Source organism: Carassius gibelio, chromosome A6 (genome assembly GCF_023724105.1).
Source record: "Carassius gibelio isolate Cgi1373 ecotype wild population from Czech Republic chromosome A6, carGib1.2-hapl.c, whole genome shotgun sequence".
Classification (NCBI taxonomy): Eukaryota; Metazoa; Chordata; class Actinopteri; order Cypriniformes; family Cyprinidae; genus Carassius; species Carassius gibelio.
In genome coordinates, this window is record NC_068376.1 from 5103509 (window position 1) to 5122835 (window position 19327).

At 36.4% G+C, this 19327-nt stretch overlaps 1 protein-coding gene across 3 annotated transcripts; it reads right to left on the bottom strand.

The window, feature by feature from the left end:
- Positions 1–227: 227 nt before the first annotated feature.
- Positions 228–14205, bottom strand: LOC128015331 (reticulon-1-A). 3 transcript variants are annotated; one of them, XM_052599070.1, is made up of 7 exons: positions 13617–14205; positions 8025–8232; positions 6500–6638; positions 2202–2271; positions 2034–2080; positions 1842–1900; positions 228–1211 (listed from the first exon to the last, which is right to left on the bottom strand). In XM_052599070.1, the coding sequence occupies exons 1-7, from the start codon at positions 14017–14019 to the stop codon at positions 1169–1171; spliced, it is 969 nt and encodes a 322-aa protein (XP_052455030.1). In that variant the 5' UTR covers positions 14020–14205; the 3' UTR covers positions 228–1168. The 3 variants fall into 3 exon arrangements, with proteins under 3 accessions (XP_052455030.1, XP_052455031.1, XP_052455032.1); XM_052599071.1 differs by lacking the exon at positions 13617–14205 and adding an exon at positions 12117–12283; XM_052599072.1 differs by lacking the exon at positions 13617–14205 and adding an exon at positions 10612–10752.
- Between the last annotated feature and the right edge of the window lie 5122 nt (positions 14206–19327).

The window sequence follows — 19327 nt, forward strand, 5'->3', positions numbered from 1 at the left end:
CATATATTAGATACACTTTTTTACAGGTTCTGAAAGCATCACCATTCAAGGATCGTTTGTTGAGAAACAGTAAATAAGCGATTATATTGGGATTCTTAAGAGCCTGTTGCGCTGTCTCATAAGTTGCCAATTCCGCACTTCCATACAGCACCACTGGATGGCGCCAAAGTACGTGACAACCCGCAGTGTAACTCACAAACAAAGCTTCTAATCAGGCGACAAAAGCGTTTAGTTTGTCTACAAGCTTTATTGGTATTTTGTCGGCTTATTTTTCACAACGCATTTCACAGACAGTCTTCAGCATATTTTCATCAAAACTGAATTATCATTTACAAATGACCTGCATGAAGAAACAGAGCTTGAAGTTTTAGAGTGTGTGCCGTTTCAGGTATTCGATCCACGATGGAGACGGCAAATTCTGCAAACATGATGTTGATTTTGACATGATAGGAAGGTGATGGGCCAACACAGCATACCTTCTAGTTTGCTTTTTATTTAATTCTTTTTAGTTTTTCACTAAACTGCTAAAAACAATGAATAGTTAGGTGCAATATGCCATAACAGATAAACCCTTGTTATGTGCGAAATAAAACTGCTCTTAAACTCTGCAACAGAAGACTAGAAGCATCTTCACCTCGAACACGACTGAACTGCACCAACTTTAACACAGTTACACAACAACACCACTGTGTTCAATGCACGCCAAGTACAACCGAAAAGGGAAGAAATAAAAGAGCTAAAAACAAAAGACTTGTTGTGAAGGAACTTTGTAACCAAAAGATGTACTCCCTTTATCACACTGAAATGAATCAAATGAGGTGAACGCTTCACTGAATGAATATTAAATTAAAAAACCTCATCAATTCCTGCCTTTGCCAACATCAGCTCCTCAGACTACATTCTGTAATGGTGTTTACTTCAAAACAGGGAGAACTAGATCTACTGTGAAAGTGATGCCTCCGCTTGTGAGAGACACTGATAAGAGGTTTAAAAAGGGTTCATTCTCAGTTACGCTAACAACTCAAACACTGGGGGGACGGGAGGGGAGGGGGTAAAGTTTACATTGCATCGTCTAAGGCCTTTGTCCAAACCAAACACGGTTCTGTCTGTCTTCGCTTGTTCCACCATCACTTCTCGTGCACGGAAATAACACACTAGCTAACTTTCTTCACTCTGTCTTTGGCTTTGCTCCGGGAATCTTGGCCTGGATCCTGTTAAAGACACACAAACAAAAGAGTAAGACTACAGTCCATTAGGAACAGGAAACCCATACCTTTATACTGCTAATAACTGGTTTAGTAGTATTTTAGTTTAGTAATTTATTTAGAAAGTGTATACTACAGTGTGTGCGTGTGTGTGTGTGTGTGTATACACACACACAACTTGAAATAAAATTAACATTAAGTGGAATAAAATATTAATATATATATATATATATATATATATATATATATATATATATATATATATATATATATATATATATATATATATATATATATATACACACCACTTGGCAAGGAAGCTTTTTTACATTCAATTTCATTAACTTAAATATTTGTTAATATTAAATATTGATAAAAACCATATAGATAAATTTAAAACTACATAAACAAAATAAGCAAACAAATAAATACATAAATAAGTGACAACCACCCAAGATTACTTTCAAAGACTAAGATTGAAAACTAAAATAAAAAGTCTCAAAATTAATAAAAACTATAACAGTATTCCAGTGATTCTAAACTAACACTATATGATCTACAATTATGTTCAACCATGCAACACAATCATAAAACACATTTTTGGGCTGGTTTATTAAAGAAAGTAAACGGATTTACTTTGCCAGAACATCTTTGACTTGTTTGTTCACCAGTCCATAGTAATGGTCAATTTGTGCCTGCATTAGGAGTGAAAAATAATAATTACGGCATTCAGGTATACATCATAGGTTTATGAAGACTTCAATAAATACCTAAACTTAAATCAACCATTACAGCTGCCTGAGCCAGAGGTTATCAATGCCAACCTACCTGATGCTTTTCATAGATCACCGGCCAACTGAAAGCACCTATGAGACCTAAAAAAAATAATAATTGTGAAAATTATGGCACATTTTTATAATTCTGACAAGTGCCAATTAACTGCGAAAATTGTGCAACCATTTAAACAAATAGGACTACAGTCCCAAATGGACTTACCCAAAATAAGAATGGTAAGACCATTGAACAAGGCACCAACATAGGTCAGGATCCACATGAGAACTGCAAACTGGAAGAAAAGAGGAAACCATGTCACCAAACGTACAAGAGTAACAGGCCAGAGGAAACACGCTAGATACATATGACAAACACATTTCAAAACTTATGGAACGTGATGATTACTTGAAGGGATATTGTTGAGATGACGTGCTAATGAAACTCTTTCTCCTTTATAATTAAACAACTGTAAAGAGCTCATGTATTGTAAAATCAAATCCATCAATTCACATTAAAATGAAAACATGATACATCCAGTTACAAAATAGTTGGATGTCCAATGTCAAAGTCTAAAACATTAACACAATATTGTTACTCATTTACAAGAGGGCATTTCAGAAGAGTATTAAAAAAAAGTTATTGAACAAGGATGCATTAAATTGATCAAAGGTGAATAAATAAATTCTGTTTATTCTAAAAATAATAATAATAATAATAATAAAAAATAATGAGAAAATAAACAATGCAGCAACCTTTACCTTGATATTTCTAAACACTGACAAGAAAATGTTATTTGACCAATTTCTGTGGGATCATAAATGTTGACTGCTGGAAGGTCGACAGTTCTTCTAAATAGTAAAGCAATTTCACACTATCATGGTTTCTACACTTTCAAAACTAATGCAACATTGGGGAATTTTTTTTTTTTTAATTACAACTTCTATGTTTGGGTGACCAATTTTCTTAAAGGTGCCGTATGATGTATGTATGAATGACATCGAGTGGTTAAACCAGGTATTACAGTCCAAATTCTAAATATTGGAGGGGGGGTTCACCAGGCCCTGGTCCTCAGACTTGACACAAAAGCAGGTTGCCAGATTGATGACACCAACAAGAACGAGCACACTTGACGATGAATGCAATCAAATAAGCATTAACTGGTAACCCGGATTGGAGAAATACAATTTGGTAAAATGGCAGTAGCCGGGTTTTACAAACCAAAACCTAGAACGGCATTTGGCCCAAAACGCATTTTCAAAAGGAGAAAAACTAACTACAGCATTGTTTTTCAGATAAACAAGTAGGATAACTTCTGAAATATCTGCAAATATTAGGTTGAAAGCTCAGCCAAGATGAAGGAACAGCTGATCATAGTTGTATATGGATTGCAATTTTGAAATAAATTTAGTAGCAGAGCTACTGCAAGCGATTTTTAGAGCTGCAAATCCATTTATCCTTTGCTGAAATTTCCGCGTCTTCGTGGAGAGAGCAGCACGTCATTGTTGCTTAGCAAAGACAGACGCCTCAGGGGCGCTTCTGCCCGAGCGCTTTGGAAAGGAGGAGAAAGACGCGCCTAGCGTTTTCCACACGTTTTTAGGCGCGATATGTGAACGGACCCCTAAGGCGCTCACTCACTCAGCACGCGCTGAAGGCTCATTGCAAAATGTCTAATGCATTTAACAGACCAGAAATAGAAGATCCTCCAGTAACTAACAGGTCTAGTGTTTGGGTGCACTTTGGATTCCCTGTAAGCTATAATGGTGATGACAGAATCAATGGTAAATAGTAAGATCTCATATCCGCGGCTATAACATAAATGTAACGTAAATGCAGGCTTTTGCCCTGTTTGAGTCAGTTGGAAATGTCGGTCTAAATGCTGCGGGGATAGTTTGTTGCGTGTATGTTTCTCCTCTTTTTCGTCTTTCCCCAGATACTTACACACTAAGGTGATGTCGGCGTAAATGAGTTGACATGTTTCAAGTATTCCCGCTGGTGTTTTTTTTTTTGTATTCCCGCTGGTGTACCCTATTGTCATGTAGATGCAACATACCGTTGTTTTTTTATCCACCACTCTCTTGCCATCACCATTATAGCTTAAAGGGAATCCAAATTGCACCCAAACACCAGACCTGTTGGTTATTGGAGGATCTTCTATTTCTGGTCTGTTAAACACATTGGCCATTTTGCAACGAGCCTTCAGCGCGTACTGAGTGAGCGAGCGCCTGACTGAGTAGCCTAACATAAACATATAACTATAAGTTGGTGTTTTTTTCTTCTTCGGGAGTGTCAGGGGCGTTGCCTGTTACGTTGTTTAGGTTATTGGGCTACCTTGTTGAACGCATATCATTATATTTCTCTCTCTTTTTTTTTTTTTTCAAATATAATTAATTAGTCCAACGAACCGTTCGGTACATACTGCGTACCACGTACCGAACCGAAAGCCTCATACCGAATGGTTCAATACGAATACGCGTATCGTTACACCCCTAGCAAATATTATGGTATTTTTATACTTTGAGAGTTAAACTTGCTGTATGTAAATATTTGACTCCACTAGAGTCAGAAAGACAGTCAAAATGGTGTTGAGAGTGTAATTTTAAATGCCTAATAACTGACAATTTTCCTAAATATGGACATTGTAAACGCAAACGTTTCACTTAAAAAATAAAAATTTGCAAGCTGACCCAACAAATGGCAGAGCCCGTTTAAAACCCACCGGCATGTAAAGGGTCACTCGTAACTGGACGCGTCACTCAATATAGCTGTCTGACCACACAGAGACTGAATGCTGGGAAGGAATCTAAGCGTCCAGCTGCTGAAGACCTCCAGAGCTCTGAAAGGGTAGCGGGGTCTGGCTGTAACTCTATCCACAGCCCATAACCACCGCCCCCTTCACAGGGCACTAAATCTCCTTACACGGATGCTTCCATCCACTGGGCTGCCCTGCATTTGAGTCGTGGGTCAATGCAGCGCCAAGAAAAGCCATGAGGTGCTGATTTCACATTAATGTTACTGGCGCTTTTCCATTACACCGCAAACTTTGCTGAGAACATGGCGACTCCTTAAAATGTCAGACATCTTGACTCGAAATTAAGAAGGGTTTATCCCAGGATCCAAACATGGATTTAGTTCTGCTGTAAACCAGATGACTAGTGACCTCTAGTTCTGCTGTTATCAACTATTTAAGACTTCTAGGCCCAGAATTAATTTTCAGAAGATTGTTTACATTTATTTTTTTATATGTATTATTCTGTTATGTATAAATATGTTTTTATTTTTTCCTTATTTTCAATATGATTTAAATGCATTGTTTTTTGAATGGCCGAATCATCAGCACTGGAATGCCCTCAGCATGGCAACATGGGCCTTTAAGCAACAACGCATAGGGAGGTGGAAAGCGTGGTCCAGATATTCATTCAAGATCATTCAGCCTTGCAGCAACCCTTGTCATGTGACGGTGTCTAAAACAGAGAGTATAACGTGACTAAAGACTGACATTCCTCAATGCTGTATCACAGCTGATACTTTAACCCCGCCACCTCCAATAAAAACCTCTATTTCTATCCCGTCAGAGCTCAATCCAAATCCTCAGCCTGATCAACAAAGGCTTCTTTGTGGAGCCATTCATGTCCCGCTCCTGTAACATTATCAAACACCCCAAACCCCGCCTATAGAAAACACACGTGAGGCCTCTGTGTGTCTCTGATTCAATGCACTGAGGACACAAATCAGCACACACTATGAGAGAACACAGTTGATAACGAAGTAACGTTAGCTGAAGTTTGGAGACCGTAAGGTTATTCAAAGTTTTTCAAAGTAGTCTTATCAGTCTTCAGGTTGCGTGTATTTAATCAAAAATCTAATCAAATGCAGTAATACTGAAAATATTACCACCATTTAAAATAACCATATTCTATTAATTAGTATATGTTAAAATATTATTTTTTCTTGTCAAGGAAAAGCTGATACGCTGATTTGGTGAAGAAACACTTCTTACTCATACCAATTGTTCTGCTTCTTGTTTTTTTTTTCAGGATTCTTTGATTAAAAGCAAGTACAAAAGAATAGCATCTATTTAAAACAGGACTCTTTTGTAACATTATAAATGTCTTAACGGTCACTGATCATTTAAATGCACCCCTGAGAAATGAAAAAAAAAAAATAATAATAATAATAATCTTAAACTATCATGCACTGACCGGACTATAATATAAATGTGTATGTTAACCCAACCAATCACAAGTGGAACTGTTTTCATATACATGTGAACTGATTCTTCATTTTAGACACTAGAGGACAATTTTTAGCTCAGAAAGTTTTTTTTTTTTTTTTTATCAATCAAATTTAGCATAAACTGTACAGCTTACAGTAGTCTTATTGTTCAACAACCTTGTGAAAAACATCAAGACATCCAGATTTAGTTTCCTATCTTCACCCTGAGAGCAGCTATAGAGCCCCAAATAGAAGCTGAGAGAACACAGTCAGGATTGAATCTCCTCTGGTCTCCTGGAAGAACAAACCTTGAGCGAGTCCACCAGATCCTCCACCAGGAAGAGTCGTCGCAGCTCCTTAATCAAAGAGTTGAAGTGCACCAGAGCCGTGTCACCGTACTTATGAGCCAACTCTGAAGAGATCCCCACATCTTTATCCAGATACATCCTGTACAAAAGAGCAAGAGGAGATTAACGGGAGACTGAAGCTCCGTTCCATGAAACTGGGGGGTTTGCAACTAATGGTGGACGCTTCTGAAACACTGCTTCGAGAAACTTCGAAACCTGCGAACAAGCATGTATCAAACTGCTGAAGTCACATGATTTAGCAAACAAGTAAACAAGACTGAATTACGTCATTTCATTGCAAACCTCTGGACCCATGAACAAGTCTTTTTTTTTTTTTTTTTTTTTTACCTGATCTCAGATCATCGTTACACATTTGTATACATTTTTAAATGACATTCATATAATATAAAGTGTAGTAGTTATTAAACTCTTATTGGCTCGAATATCCAAACAAACAAAACAAGCCCTACAATTAAACATGAACGTACTATACAGAAACTCCATATTTAAAAGACATTAAATGATTTTTTCTTTTCATTAATTAGATTACACTTCCAATAAAACATTTGTAATTGGTTTGTTCAAGGAACTTTTATGAATGTCTGGCCTGAGTTTATTGCATTTACACCGTTCTGCAAAGCAACTGGTTCAAAGTTTCGAAAAGCTTTGTTTCTCCCACCACTAGCAGCAAAACACTGAAATTTCACAAGTCACAATTTTGCCTTTATGCACTTTTTAGTTAGCCTTGTCTAGTGTTATTTATACCCATTTAAAACATTTAAATACAAATTGCTGTTTATTACCATTATTTTCCTGCAGCGAACATGATTGTAAATAATTCTCTCCTAGTCATTTACAGAAAATGTAAAAAATTATATGTACAATCTGATTTGTACGGTTATACACACATATACATGTTTTATTATATAAATAAACATGCTAACAAAACATGTTTTGCTTAAGAAGCACCATTTGTGCAGAGAAAAAAAAAACAGCAGGAAGTGTATAGGTTTCAAATGTGAGGTTTCCTTTCAAGTAGGATGTTACCTTTGAAGGTAGCAGACTATGCAGTAGACAGAAAACCAGCTCACTAGTTTTGAACAGAGCCTAGCGATCAAACTGAAGCAGCTGAAAAAGGCTTACAAAGAGATACAGAAGATTTTGCAACCACTTTACTTTCAAAACAACTTTAGGAATATTTATTTAAGTGGTTGGATTTCTGCCGTTTCACTTCTATTTCACAAGCGAGGCTTAACATTTCGGCAGGGACTCAAAACCAAACAGCGTGTAGTTCAAACATAAGCACCTCATGTAAGCCCAGAAGCTAAGCTCCACAGATCTTACAGAAACTGGAACACAAACTGATCAAAGCAGGATTATCCTAACCGTTTTACTCTCAAGGCAATGCAAAGTGAACTAAACGTGGTGTGGAAATACGCGAGGCTGATGCCACTACAATGTGTGTGCAAAATGTGTGGCTCCTCACTTGAAGGGGTGTCCATCTTCAGACTTCTGAACGGCCTGTAAAATGCCTTTATATATCCTGAAGGAGATGGTGACAGACAGCAGGGCAAGGGTCATGTAGGAGATAACGCTGATAATACTGCACGCGCTGAGAGACAGCAGCAGGAGCAGACTGGCTCCAAACACCACCCCCGTCCTCGGAAGATCTCGCCAATACAGCAGGTCCACCACTGCGACAGAAAGCAAGAGTTACGCCAGCCCCAAACACTCAGATGATGCAACTTTCCGCTTTAATGCAAAAAGGAATGAACACTTTTTACATGCAGATGGGCATGTTAACAGTAAACAGTGTGTGATTGAGTTAATTTACTGTGCAGAATTACTAAGAAGAACTACAGCATATTATATATATATATATATATATATATATATATATAAATTAAACAAACACAATAAACAAACAATATTTTTTTAAATCCATGTAAAGTCAATGTGTTCTGAGTTTGTCACACCACATTAAACACTCAGCCAAATTTGGATAATAAAAAAACCCTGCTAAGTTCATAAAACAAGTGATCAAAATCTTGAAGAAATGGGCGGTACCCTCTGCTCTCAAACGCTGGGGGTGTGTCTGCGGTCTGCACTGATAACCACACCAACTCTAGGAAAGCTCTAACTGTCAGATACTGCTACAGACTGAATGCAGGGTTCCCACACCTTGATCAACTTCAAATTCAAGGACCTTTCAAGGACTTTCCAGGTCCAATACCCTCAAATTCAACTTAATGTGGGGACACCTTGCTCTCACTTGAAATGTAGCATCAGGTTTATCTGGTAAAATACACTGTTACAGTTTTCATGTGTCAAACCCATTTTTGTTTTGTTTTTGGCCATATGACAGATATCTGATATTCTATTTGTTGTATTTCTGTTTTGCATAAAACTGAAGATTATTCAGTACATTTTACACTGTATTCTAAAATGATCTGAGATTAACTTTTGCATGGATTTTTTTGAAAAGAGCTTCGGCTCATTTTACCAGAAGTTCTTCTTGCCTCATGGGTTTAGATTATCTAAACAAGCAAAGCAATTCAACATTCATTTCCAGGTGTGTCTGTGAAACATAGAAGTACCATCCTAGTAGTTTTGTGCACGCATGAACGTTATGTAGGGTGACCACATTTTAGTTTTCCAAAAAGAGGACAGTGGGTGTGGGTGGGGCTGGTTGAAAACATACAATTTCCATTCCTAAAATACATATTTTACAGTCACTGCTATGCATATTGATCATAAATACAGCTAAACAGCTTCCTATCAGTGGCCCTCCTTCACAAAACTTAACATCTAGCACAGTTTTATCATAAGCAGAATGCAAAATGTTTCAATACAAGCATGCACATATACACACACACATACACACACACATACATACAACACACAACTTCTTAAATATTACTTATCTACAACACTGCTGAATTTGAACACAAACTAACATTATAATGTATTTTATAAAATATTATTATAATAATTCTGCACAGTAATTAACACTCCCATTCATTATAGCCTACTCTTCACTGCAAGTTGAAATATAAACCAACTTTTGGTTTCATACGGTTTACATCTTCAGTAGAGTTATTCATCACTGCTAATAATCTCAAACTCACCCATATTAATCAGTTGATCAAATCAGCCAAAATGAAGCTTTATAAACAATTTTTTAAAAGTTTATTTCGAAATGTGTTGATTGCACAAATGCAAGTATGTTTCAATAGCTGTCAAGCATTTAAACTTTTTTTAAGACAGAATACAGATCTTAATCAGAAAATGATGTGCAAGTAAACACGCTCCATTATTAAATTAGCTAAATAACGGTGGGTTCTCAGATGAGGATATGGAACGGATTATTTCAGTATACAAATTATGACCACACTGAACATCCAAACTCCATTCAGAAACAAAATAACTCATGCACACGCTAAACAAGGTCACCATCACGGTTTCACAGGACGATTGTGTTGAATCCTGACTTTACAACAAACCTAGTCTGTTCGTGCTGAGGGAGGATAAAAATAGGACAGAAACCTCACAGTCAGTCAAAAACCATTTAATAATTAAACCTTATCTACAATATGTGCCAATATATCGGATCAGAGTTCATTGCACGCGGCATCTTCTCTCACTGCAATTCTAAAAACAGACATCCTCCATCCAAAAGCCAATGCATTTATCGTTAATCAATAACTCAGAAGCACTTGGGCTCGTTCATGCTGCCCTTACTCTTGTGATAAAAGACCTTTGCATAAGCTCATCGAAACAGAACCGTTCACAACTACTAATGCTTCACATTTTCGAAGATCAACGCGTAATGCATTCGTATGTAATCATAATTATTCATATTAATGTGAAGTGTTATAATGCACGCCTGAAAATACAGTAAGTAATTTGACCCCCGCAATAAAACGGCATTTTTTCATCATGCTTTCTTTGTAAATCATCGACAGTGAGCGTAAACACAAATCGAAGTGTAAATAAGGATAAACCAAATGTGACGCATGGAGGAGGGGTGCAATCACAGAGCATTTAACGGTCTTCTTAACTCTCTAACTAACCTTGTTTGGAATCCATCTCGCTCATCTGCGACCGGACAGCCAGGGACAAGAACACACGGGAAGCACGCCGCACCAATGACAAACGACAGTTCCGGTCGAACGAACGGATGAGCTTCAAAATAAAAGTCTACCAACTCTGTCACGCGGGTATGGACACAAGTAGGGTTTGCTCAAATAATAATACAAATATCGATTACAGTTATATGTATTAGGAAAAAAGAAAAACACATTTGGCCAGTTGACTTTGCTTTAGTTAAAAAACAAAATGTTTGTTTGGCCAGATTTTTTTTTAAATGTTACAGAAAAAAAGTATTTGTATTTATTTATTGAAAAGATAGTTAAGCAGTATTATTAGAATTTAAAATGCCTGTTTTCTATTTAAATAAATTTTAAACTAAATTATTCCTGTGATCAAAGCAGAATTTTCAGCATTATTACTGCAGTCTGTCACATAATCCTTCAGGAGTCATTCTAATATGATGATTTGGTACTCAATAAATATTTATTATTCTTATCAGTAATGAAAAAAAGTTGTGCTGCTTAATATGTTTGTATAAACAGTGATACTTATTTTTTCCCAGGATTCATTGATGAATAGAAAATTAAAAATAAATGTATTTTAAATAAAAAAGTAGCGTCCTCGTCCTCAGATCAAATTGAATGTGCTCTTCTTTCTGACTGCAAACGTTTGAACATATGTGCATATTAAATGTTTAACATTAATGGTCACTGCAGCAGAAATATCTAGAATAAACAGATTAGCCTCTTTAGGTTAAAGCCACCGATAACCAGTTATTTTATAACGTTTCCTTAAAACTGGAAATACAATTTACATAATTTAATTGGAACTCATGGGAGGCAAATCTAGACTCAAAATGACCACGTCTCACCCTAGGTCTATCCAGGAAACCCTTTCATAAGCCAGCATCCAGGGTTCACAAAAGTTTAGATCAGACGTCACCCTTCATTCCATGTTCCCAGCTTGATTTCATCGCCACAATAAGTGCCAACGTGCATAAACAATTTAAAGAGCATTTCCTCCCATTCCAAGATTCTGAGAATAGCTACAACACAATAAGACAAAGTGCTTATTCTGCTTAATGATGCCAAATATATTATTATAAAACAAATTGTTGTTTAAAACTCCTCACGTTGCAATGACTCCTCAAGTTACTGTGAATGACTTTGACATGCTGCATCATATTTTCATTAACTTCTTTCAGAAATGCACGGAATTCAGATTATGCCGTCAGTTCAACATACTGTGCGACAAACGGGCAGTTTGCCAAGAGAATTCTCCAGCAGAGAGGTAAATGCTTGCCGTTCAATATGCTTTGTAATCAAGACACCCCTGACCATTTACATTCTCTCCCCCAAGCACCATTGCTACCAAAACCTCAAACCAGAACTTAAAGCTTTATCTAATAACACTTATAGACAAAGCAAGCAGAAAAGCGGTCTCTTCAGTCCATTTTCAGGCTTTTTAGGGCAAAACAAGCATGTACCCTGTTCTTTCCAGTGCTTTATCTCCATCCCTGAGGTTGTCATAGAAGTCGTGTTATCTGCATTGTCATACATTCCAGTCTGCAGAAGAGGAGGTCAGGGGTGAGGAAGGAGGCAGGAGTCTCTGGCTGGGGCAGGACAGGACTGAAGGGTAGAGAGAGACGCTGGGGCTCTCCTAGCAGAGCTGCCTGATCACGTTCTGCAAAGGCCAGCACTGCTGAGGTCAGCTGACTGAACGCCGTGTTCTAGTAACATGAGGTTTCAGCACAACATCAGCTGTGTCACTCCACAAACCGGACACTGTTTGTGTTCCTCATGCACATACAGTTCCATTTTCAAAATGCATTATTAATAATGTAAAACTTTTTGGCTTGTCCTCAGTGTTCCTATGAGCAAATCCGCACATTCTGAATATAAAACTGAATATATTTAAATAAATATATATATATATATATATATATTTTTTTTTTTTTTATAAAATTTTAGATTTAGGAGCATCACATTTTCTTTACAGAAACATCAAGGACCATGAATATTAGTATTATTATTACCAGTAACAAATCAAATATCAAAACATTTTTCTTAATTAATTTAAAAAGTAATTAAATTAAACAACTAAATTAGAAAATTAGAAATGTTGCCTTAGCAGTAAACTGAAATCACATCAAGTTGAAGCGATAAAAAAACTAACTGAAATGAAAAAAGAAACACTGAACTTCAGACTCAATTGGTTATTTAGGCAGTAATGATGATGATACGTCTTCATGAGGATGATTCATGGGTCACTGCGTTTTCCTCAAGGTCAATGACACTAAACTCGGTCAACGAACTAAACTCACTTTTGTCCAGCCTGTATTTACAATAGGGAGGTGCACATTAAGTATGTGAAGATACATTAAACAGAAATAAAAACAAAGAAACATTTTAAAAAGTGTATATATAAATATAACTAGATCCACAATTAGCACAATTTGGCGGGTTTCTTTTCCTGTCTGTAACACACACGAGCCACACGATGGCGATAAAAGGAAGCTTCAATAAGACGACGTTGAAATATTGGAAAAGTACCCAATGATTAGAGTTTCATATCAAAACGGTTCATCAAACTCACACGAAGCTGATTTTTTTAAATCACGTATTATATAGCAATTACAACAAAGTGTAACCTATTCACTTAACCATTTTTTGGCTGTATAATCATCTCAACGTGTGTTTTTTTTAATTGATAAAAATCGGAGACTTTAATATAAATTAGAATCCTTAAACTGTGTGCAATAGAAAAAGTAGGTAACTTAAACAGCCAGTCAGTCTTGATTAATACATGAAACGTTAGCTTGAATAATTCAAACGGATCTTGACGACATGCCAGTTGTTCCTGGTGTAAAGTGGTAACTTAGATTAAAAAAATAAAAAGTTTATTACGCTTATTTCAGTTTGTGATAATAATTACAAATCCCCGATTTAAATCCAAATTTTAATCTACAAATTGATAATGTACTTACATGAACAACAAGATTTAGATTTGGATGGTGTGACTGATGTTTTCTCTTCTTTTTCTTCCGGTTTTGCTGTCGCACCTCCAAAAGCACAGATCGGTGCTGGTTTGACAGCTTCTGGTTCTGGTTTAGAGGTGGATGATGGTTCTGGATCTGTAAAGTCCAGCAGATGAGGCTCTTCGGTACGTGGCAGCGTGGACCTGTGCCTCTCAAGCGCATCTTCCGCTCCTCCGACCAGATCTAAGATACTACCGTAGTCTGGATTTTTAGCGTCTGCCTCTCTTTCAAAGAAGTCACCTTCTTCATCCATCAACGACTTCGCGTGTTTTTCTTCTCTGTATTCTTCTTCTTCAGCATCGTGAAAGCCATCTGAGGGTGTCGTGGAGCTTATTTCCGTCTGGTCATCCATTGTTAGGAATAATTTTACACCGGTGGATAAGAGTGACTTATTCAAAAAGTTTCCTCTGGCGAGTTTTTTGATTTGAATGTCTGAGAAAATAACTTTTCAAAACTTCATGAACACACAAACGGGTGTGCGACAGGTTCAGCTCAGGCCTAAAATGCAGAACTGTTTCTCTATATGACTAGACGGTAGAGGAAGTATATGCAAATTTGGCCAACTCTTTTATTGGCTGAACAGTGCTGAACCCAAGAATCGCCTTGCGTAGAATGCTACGTGCCTAATTAGGGGCGGGGTATGCAAATTGCGGGAATTTAATTTGGTAAGCGGCGATGAGGGGGCGGGGCAGTTGCTACAATACGCTTTGTCGCTTTCTCTCCCTAAACGGAACTGTGGAGAATGGCTGAATTATGCTTTAAAAATAGTTTTAAATTTAACAGCGGTTTAAAAATGCGCGAATGAGCTTACCTTTGTTCTTATATGTAAATGATAGTTATATGTTTTTAATATATATATAATATATAAGATGTGACCTAACTATTGTTTAATGAAATCAACAAGACACGTGCTGCCATGATAAAGCCATGCGACACACTCCAACCTTGACTATTAACATTTCATGCGATGATTGTGAAATCATTAAATATTGTTGCGAAAACAATTCTTCGGATGATTCAGTGTTTGTCGATGTGTTGCAACATAAATTAAACTGACTCGTGTGATCAAAAATAAGTCGAGACTGCCCTGTTTGGATCTTTTTTTCCTATAATAAGTGTTTTAGTTTATATCGTGTCACTTTTTATATAAAACACGTTACTGAAAAAGAAAAAAAAACTTGTTTTACACAATTTTTTACAAGCCTTTAGCCCTCTTATTGGTAGTTTGTACTTTTTTTTAGCAAATAAAAGTCATTTTACAATTCTAATATATATATATATATATATATATATATATATATATATATATATATAAAGCCATATGAATAAAAAAAGATTCATAAACATAAAATATATCTCTCTTAATGTTCAATAGACTGTTTTAAAAAAAATCTGACTATTATTTTATATTTAATCTCAGGCTTTATGGGGTTAAGACTCCAGAAAATTCTGAACATTGTGTAATTGGAACACATATGTTATGTAAATGTTATCTTTTTCACACGCAACACAAAAAAAAGGAATCCAGGAGGATTCCAACTGTGATTCCAAATTACTAATTAATTCTTATCCTCATGGTATTCCAATAGATGTCTCAGGTCTTTCCTTTAGTGTGAGTGAAAACTAAGTCTGATCAAATGTATAGTGCACTTTAAAACATTAACAAAAGCAATATGTATAGTGATGCAAGCCTTAGCAAGCACTATGGCCAAACATTGCACAACTTGTGAGCTACTGATCATCAGCTGTTTTAACAGTAGTTGATCTGTTGAGGCTTCTTGATATTATTGCCAATTCTGGTGAGTCAGTGCATGTCTGCTGGGCAGATGTCATTGTCTGTCCTCTGTGCTGTAAAAATGAGACAAAGGCATATTTGAGGGATAGTTTGTCCTCTCCAGATAACAGCAGTCTCCATTGTCATCCAAGTGCCTATGGGGAATCAAAGCAAACCAAACCAGTTCTGCAGGGTCTTTGTGCTGTGCTGGAGCCGTGCCTGGGCTGACTGATAACCTGACTTTGCCTCTTGATTGATTAACCGTAGAGATGTTTGGTGTACATCTTCTAATCTGGCCTTCTATTTCTTTCTAATCTTATTTTCTAGTACTTTGGTTTGTGCAAAAAAGGATTAGCTTTAATCACCTTACTCAAGTTGCTGATTCATGTAGCAGTTATCTTCACATCCATAACAGTGAGTCAATGAAGTGCAATATGTCCCGGAATACAATGCTATCATATAATGCTATCATCTACTAAACAGGGGGAAAGGGAGACTCCCAGAGCATTCTTAAACATTCGCAATTACCATCTTTGATGAACTAAGGTTAATTGAAATGTATTTTGTGTATATAATAATTTGTATTATGTTCTAAATAATGATAGGTAAAAATTGATAGCCTGAATGCACTGTAAGTCGCTTTGGATAAAAGTGTCTGCTAAATGCATAAATGTAAATGTAAATAAGCAATCAAGGTCACGCAATATTCTGGATAAAGTGGTTCACTGATTTCCCAGACAGGGTTTAACTAAATTCAGGAGTAGGCTTAATCTAGAATAGTTAATAATGGTTTAAAAATTTCTTTCTGAAACACAGATTAAGAACAAATTACTATCCCCTGGACTATGGAGTCCTGAACTATAATAAACCTGAATAAAACCAACTGCTCGGAACTGAATTAGCATGAGAGGTTAAATGGAATGAAGCTTAAAATTGTATGGAACTGAGAAGCAAACCCAAGGAAACGATGGCAGCAGAAATAAGGACTACAATTAAAAAAACTATTAAAAAAACTATAAATAAAACTATAAACTATAAATATGAGGGAACACAAATGTCAAATTCCCTTTAAGGGGTCATATGACGTTGCTAAAAAGAACATTATTTGGTGTAATGCAATGTGTTTATGGGGTTTAATGTTAAAAAACAAGTTATTTTCCTCATACTGTACATTATTGTTCAATGTATACCTTTTTACAAAGCTCATTGTTCTGAAAGCGAGGTGTACGCTGATTGGCTTGAACAGTGTTATAAATACAACTTAACCCCTAGTTGTGTCTTCTTTTGGAAGGCCAAACAAAGTAGTTTCACTTTCACAATGAAACAGCATCTCCACAACATGGCACCGGCAGCAACAACAAGAATAAAAGATTTGCAAATCTTATGCAAATCTTCCCACATTGTGACATAGACATGTGGGGGTGTGTTAGAATAAGACGTTTTAGCAGGAGGGCGTGGTTGACTCTTAACTTTTATTAAGAGTATCTCTGTGTGTTTACCTTAGTCTTTGCAACTTTATAGATCTCCGTTATGCACCAAGAGCTTGTAACACTCCAAAGAGAAAGAAAAAATTTTAATCGCATCATATGACCCCTTTAAATTCTGTCTAGGACTATTTAAGACTATTTACAACCATAAAAAAGCTAGATTTATTTTAATCTGGTTTAGAGTTTGAGTCCAGGACTAGGCTTAATCTCTGTCTGGAAAATTGCCCCTTAGTATTTAAAGAGATAGTTCACCCAAATACTGTCATTATTTACTCAAACTCCACCTTTCATTTTTCTTCTGTTGTGCACAAAAGAAGCCATTTTGAAGAATGTTGCTAACCAAATAGTTGACAGTAGCCTTAACTTCCATTTTTTACCTATATACTGTATAGAAATCAAAATGGTTACCGTCAACTGCAACTTTCTTCAAAATATCTTCTTTTGTGCTCAACAGAAGAAAGAAACTCAGTGGGTGAGTAAATGTTGACAGAATAAAATTTTTTAGGGTGAACTATTCTTTAATGAAAAATTTCCATCAAAACATGATTATAAGCAAATCAGTTAAATGTCATCCTTACACTGAACCTGAAATGTAAACTGTCAAAAGTAGTATAGGGAGGAAGAGACATTCCGTGAAAACTGATAGATTATTGTGGCTCCATCTCTCTGTCAAGATATTTCAGGGGTTCTTTGATCAGGTTGTTATGTGGGGTTTTTGTTCCAAATTTGGAAGAAGAATCTGGCTGGTATTTAATAGTGGAATTTGCAGGTCAATGAACTGTGATCTTCACTCACTAACAGCAGGGGTGTGCTTCACTTGGCAACCAACAGCACTCATATGCAATCAATCTCTAATTATCACACTGCACAAGCTTATCCGTCTAAATTCTTTAACTATTTATTCCTTAGTAAGATACAAACAAATCATAACATTAGTAATTGCATAGGTGATTTCACCAGGAACTGCCTTGTTGATAAAAATCAGACTCATTATAATTGGTGACTGAATGTTCATGCATCATATCCTAAATTTAAGATGCTCTCAATGAAAATTAAAGGGGGTCATAATGTGATAATGTGATTTCAAGTTTTCTTTTCTCTTTGGAGTGTTACAAGCTGTTCATGCATAGATAAGATCCACAACGTTGCAAAGACTAAAGTCTCAAACCCAAAGAAATATTCTTAAAAAAAAAGAAATTAAGAATCCTAAAGCACCTCGTTTAAACATGCCCCCACGTCTACGTCACTATGCAGGACAATTTGCATAACACCACCCAAATGTTCACCTAAAGGAAGAAGGCATAACTTTTATTCTTGCTGTCATATTTTTGCCACTGCCGCCACTTCGTTTGGTCTTCCAAAACAGGACAAAATTAAAATCAGTGGTTAAGTTGCATTTACAACACTGTTCCAGAGCAGTTCAACCCAAATATTCAGGTGTGCAGCAGATTTTTTGGAGACCTAGAATGCCATCTGTGTTTCTATAAAGTGGGGCAATTCCAACTTTGCGAGGACAGTCTGGTGCTTCTGACTCACGGTCTGTAAGTACGTTTTCATATTTAAAGAATTTGCCACTGACTATTCAAACATGAGTTTTGAGCAGTGAAGAGTAGCGCTTGTTGTTTCTCAACAAATGCAGACATGGTTTTATGTTTATGCTGTGTGATACGCAATGTGTAAAAAGACAGTATAAGTCATTATAATCAGTAATGTTAATCGTTACAGTAATGTTAATCGCTGGGACATGGCATCACAGTATGTTAAGGGGCATAACGTTTCTGTCACATGCTTGAAGTATTCGGCCAATCACAACACTGTATAGCTGACCAATCAATGTACACCTCGCTTTTCATAACGATGAGTTTTATAAAAATTTGCACGTTTCAGAAAGGCAGGGCATAGAGGAGCAACAATAATGTACAGTGTGTGGAAAATAATGTGTTTTTTAACTACATAAACACATTGCATTACGCCAAATACACAAATTTGGCAACATATGACCCTTTTAAATAGTGTTTTGAAAGCTAAAGAATATTGCAATTTCTGTTTTTATTTACTCGCGCTCATAAACTTTTTGTTATTGTTACTAAAACCATCCATCTTTGGCAATTGAAATATAGCTGAAATCAGATCAAATATAAATATTAGATAAAACAAAACACAAACAAAGGTAAATGTTCTTATGGTACTAGGCTAGTCTCACTAGTCTTTCGTGAGAGGGTTTGGGATCACAGCATCTTTTTTTCCAGATGGAACGTTAAAGAACACGATACGCATGTCTCCTGGAAATCCTGTATAATTCAACCAATCCGACGACGACTTCGAAACTCCTGAAGAGTTTCCACTTGTGTGTGCCATATACATCAGACATTTAGCCTATGGTCCTTGGACGTGGTGTC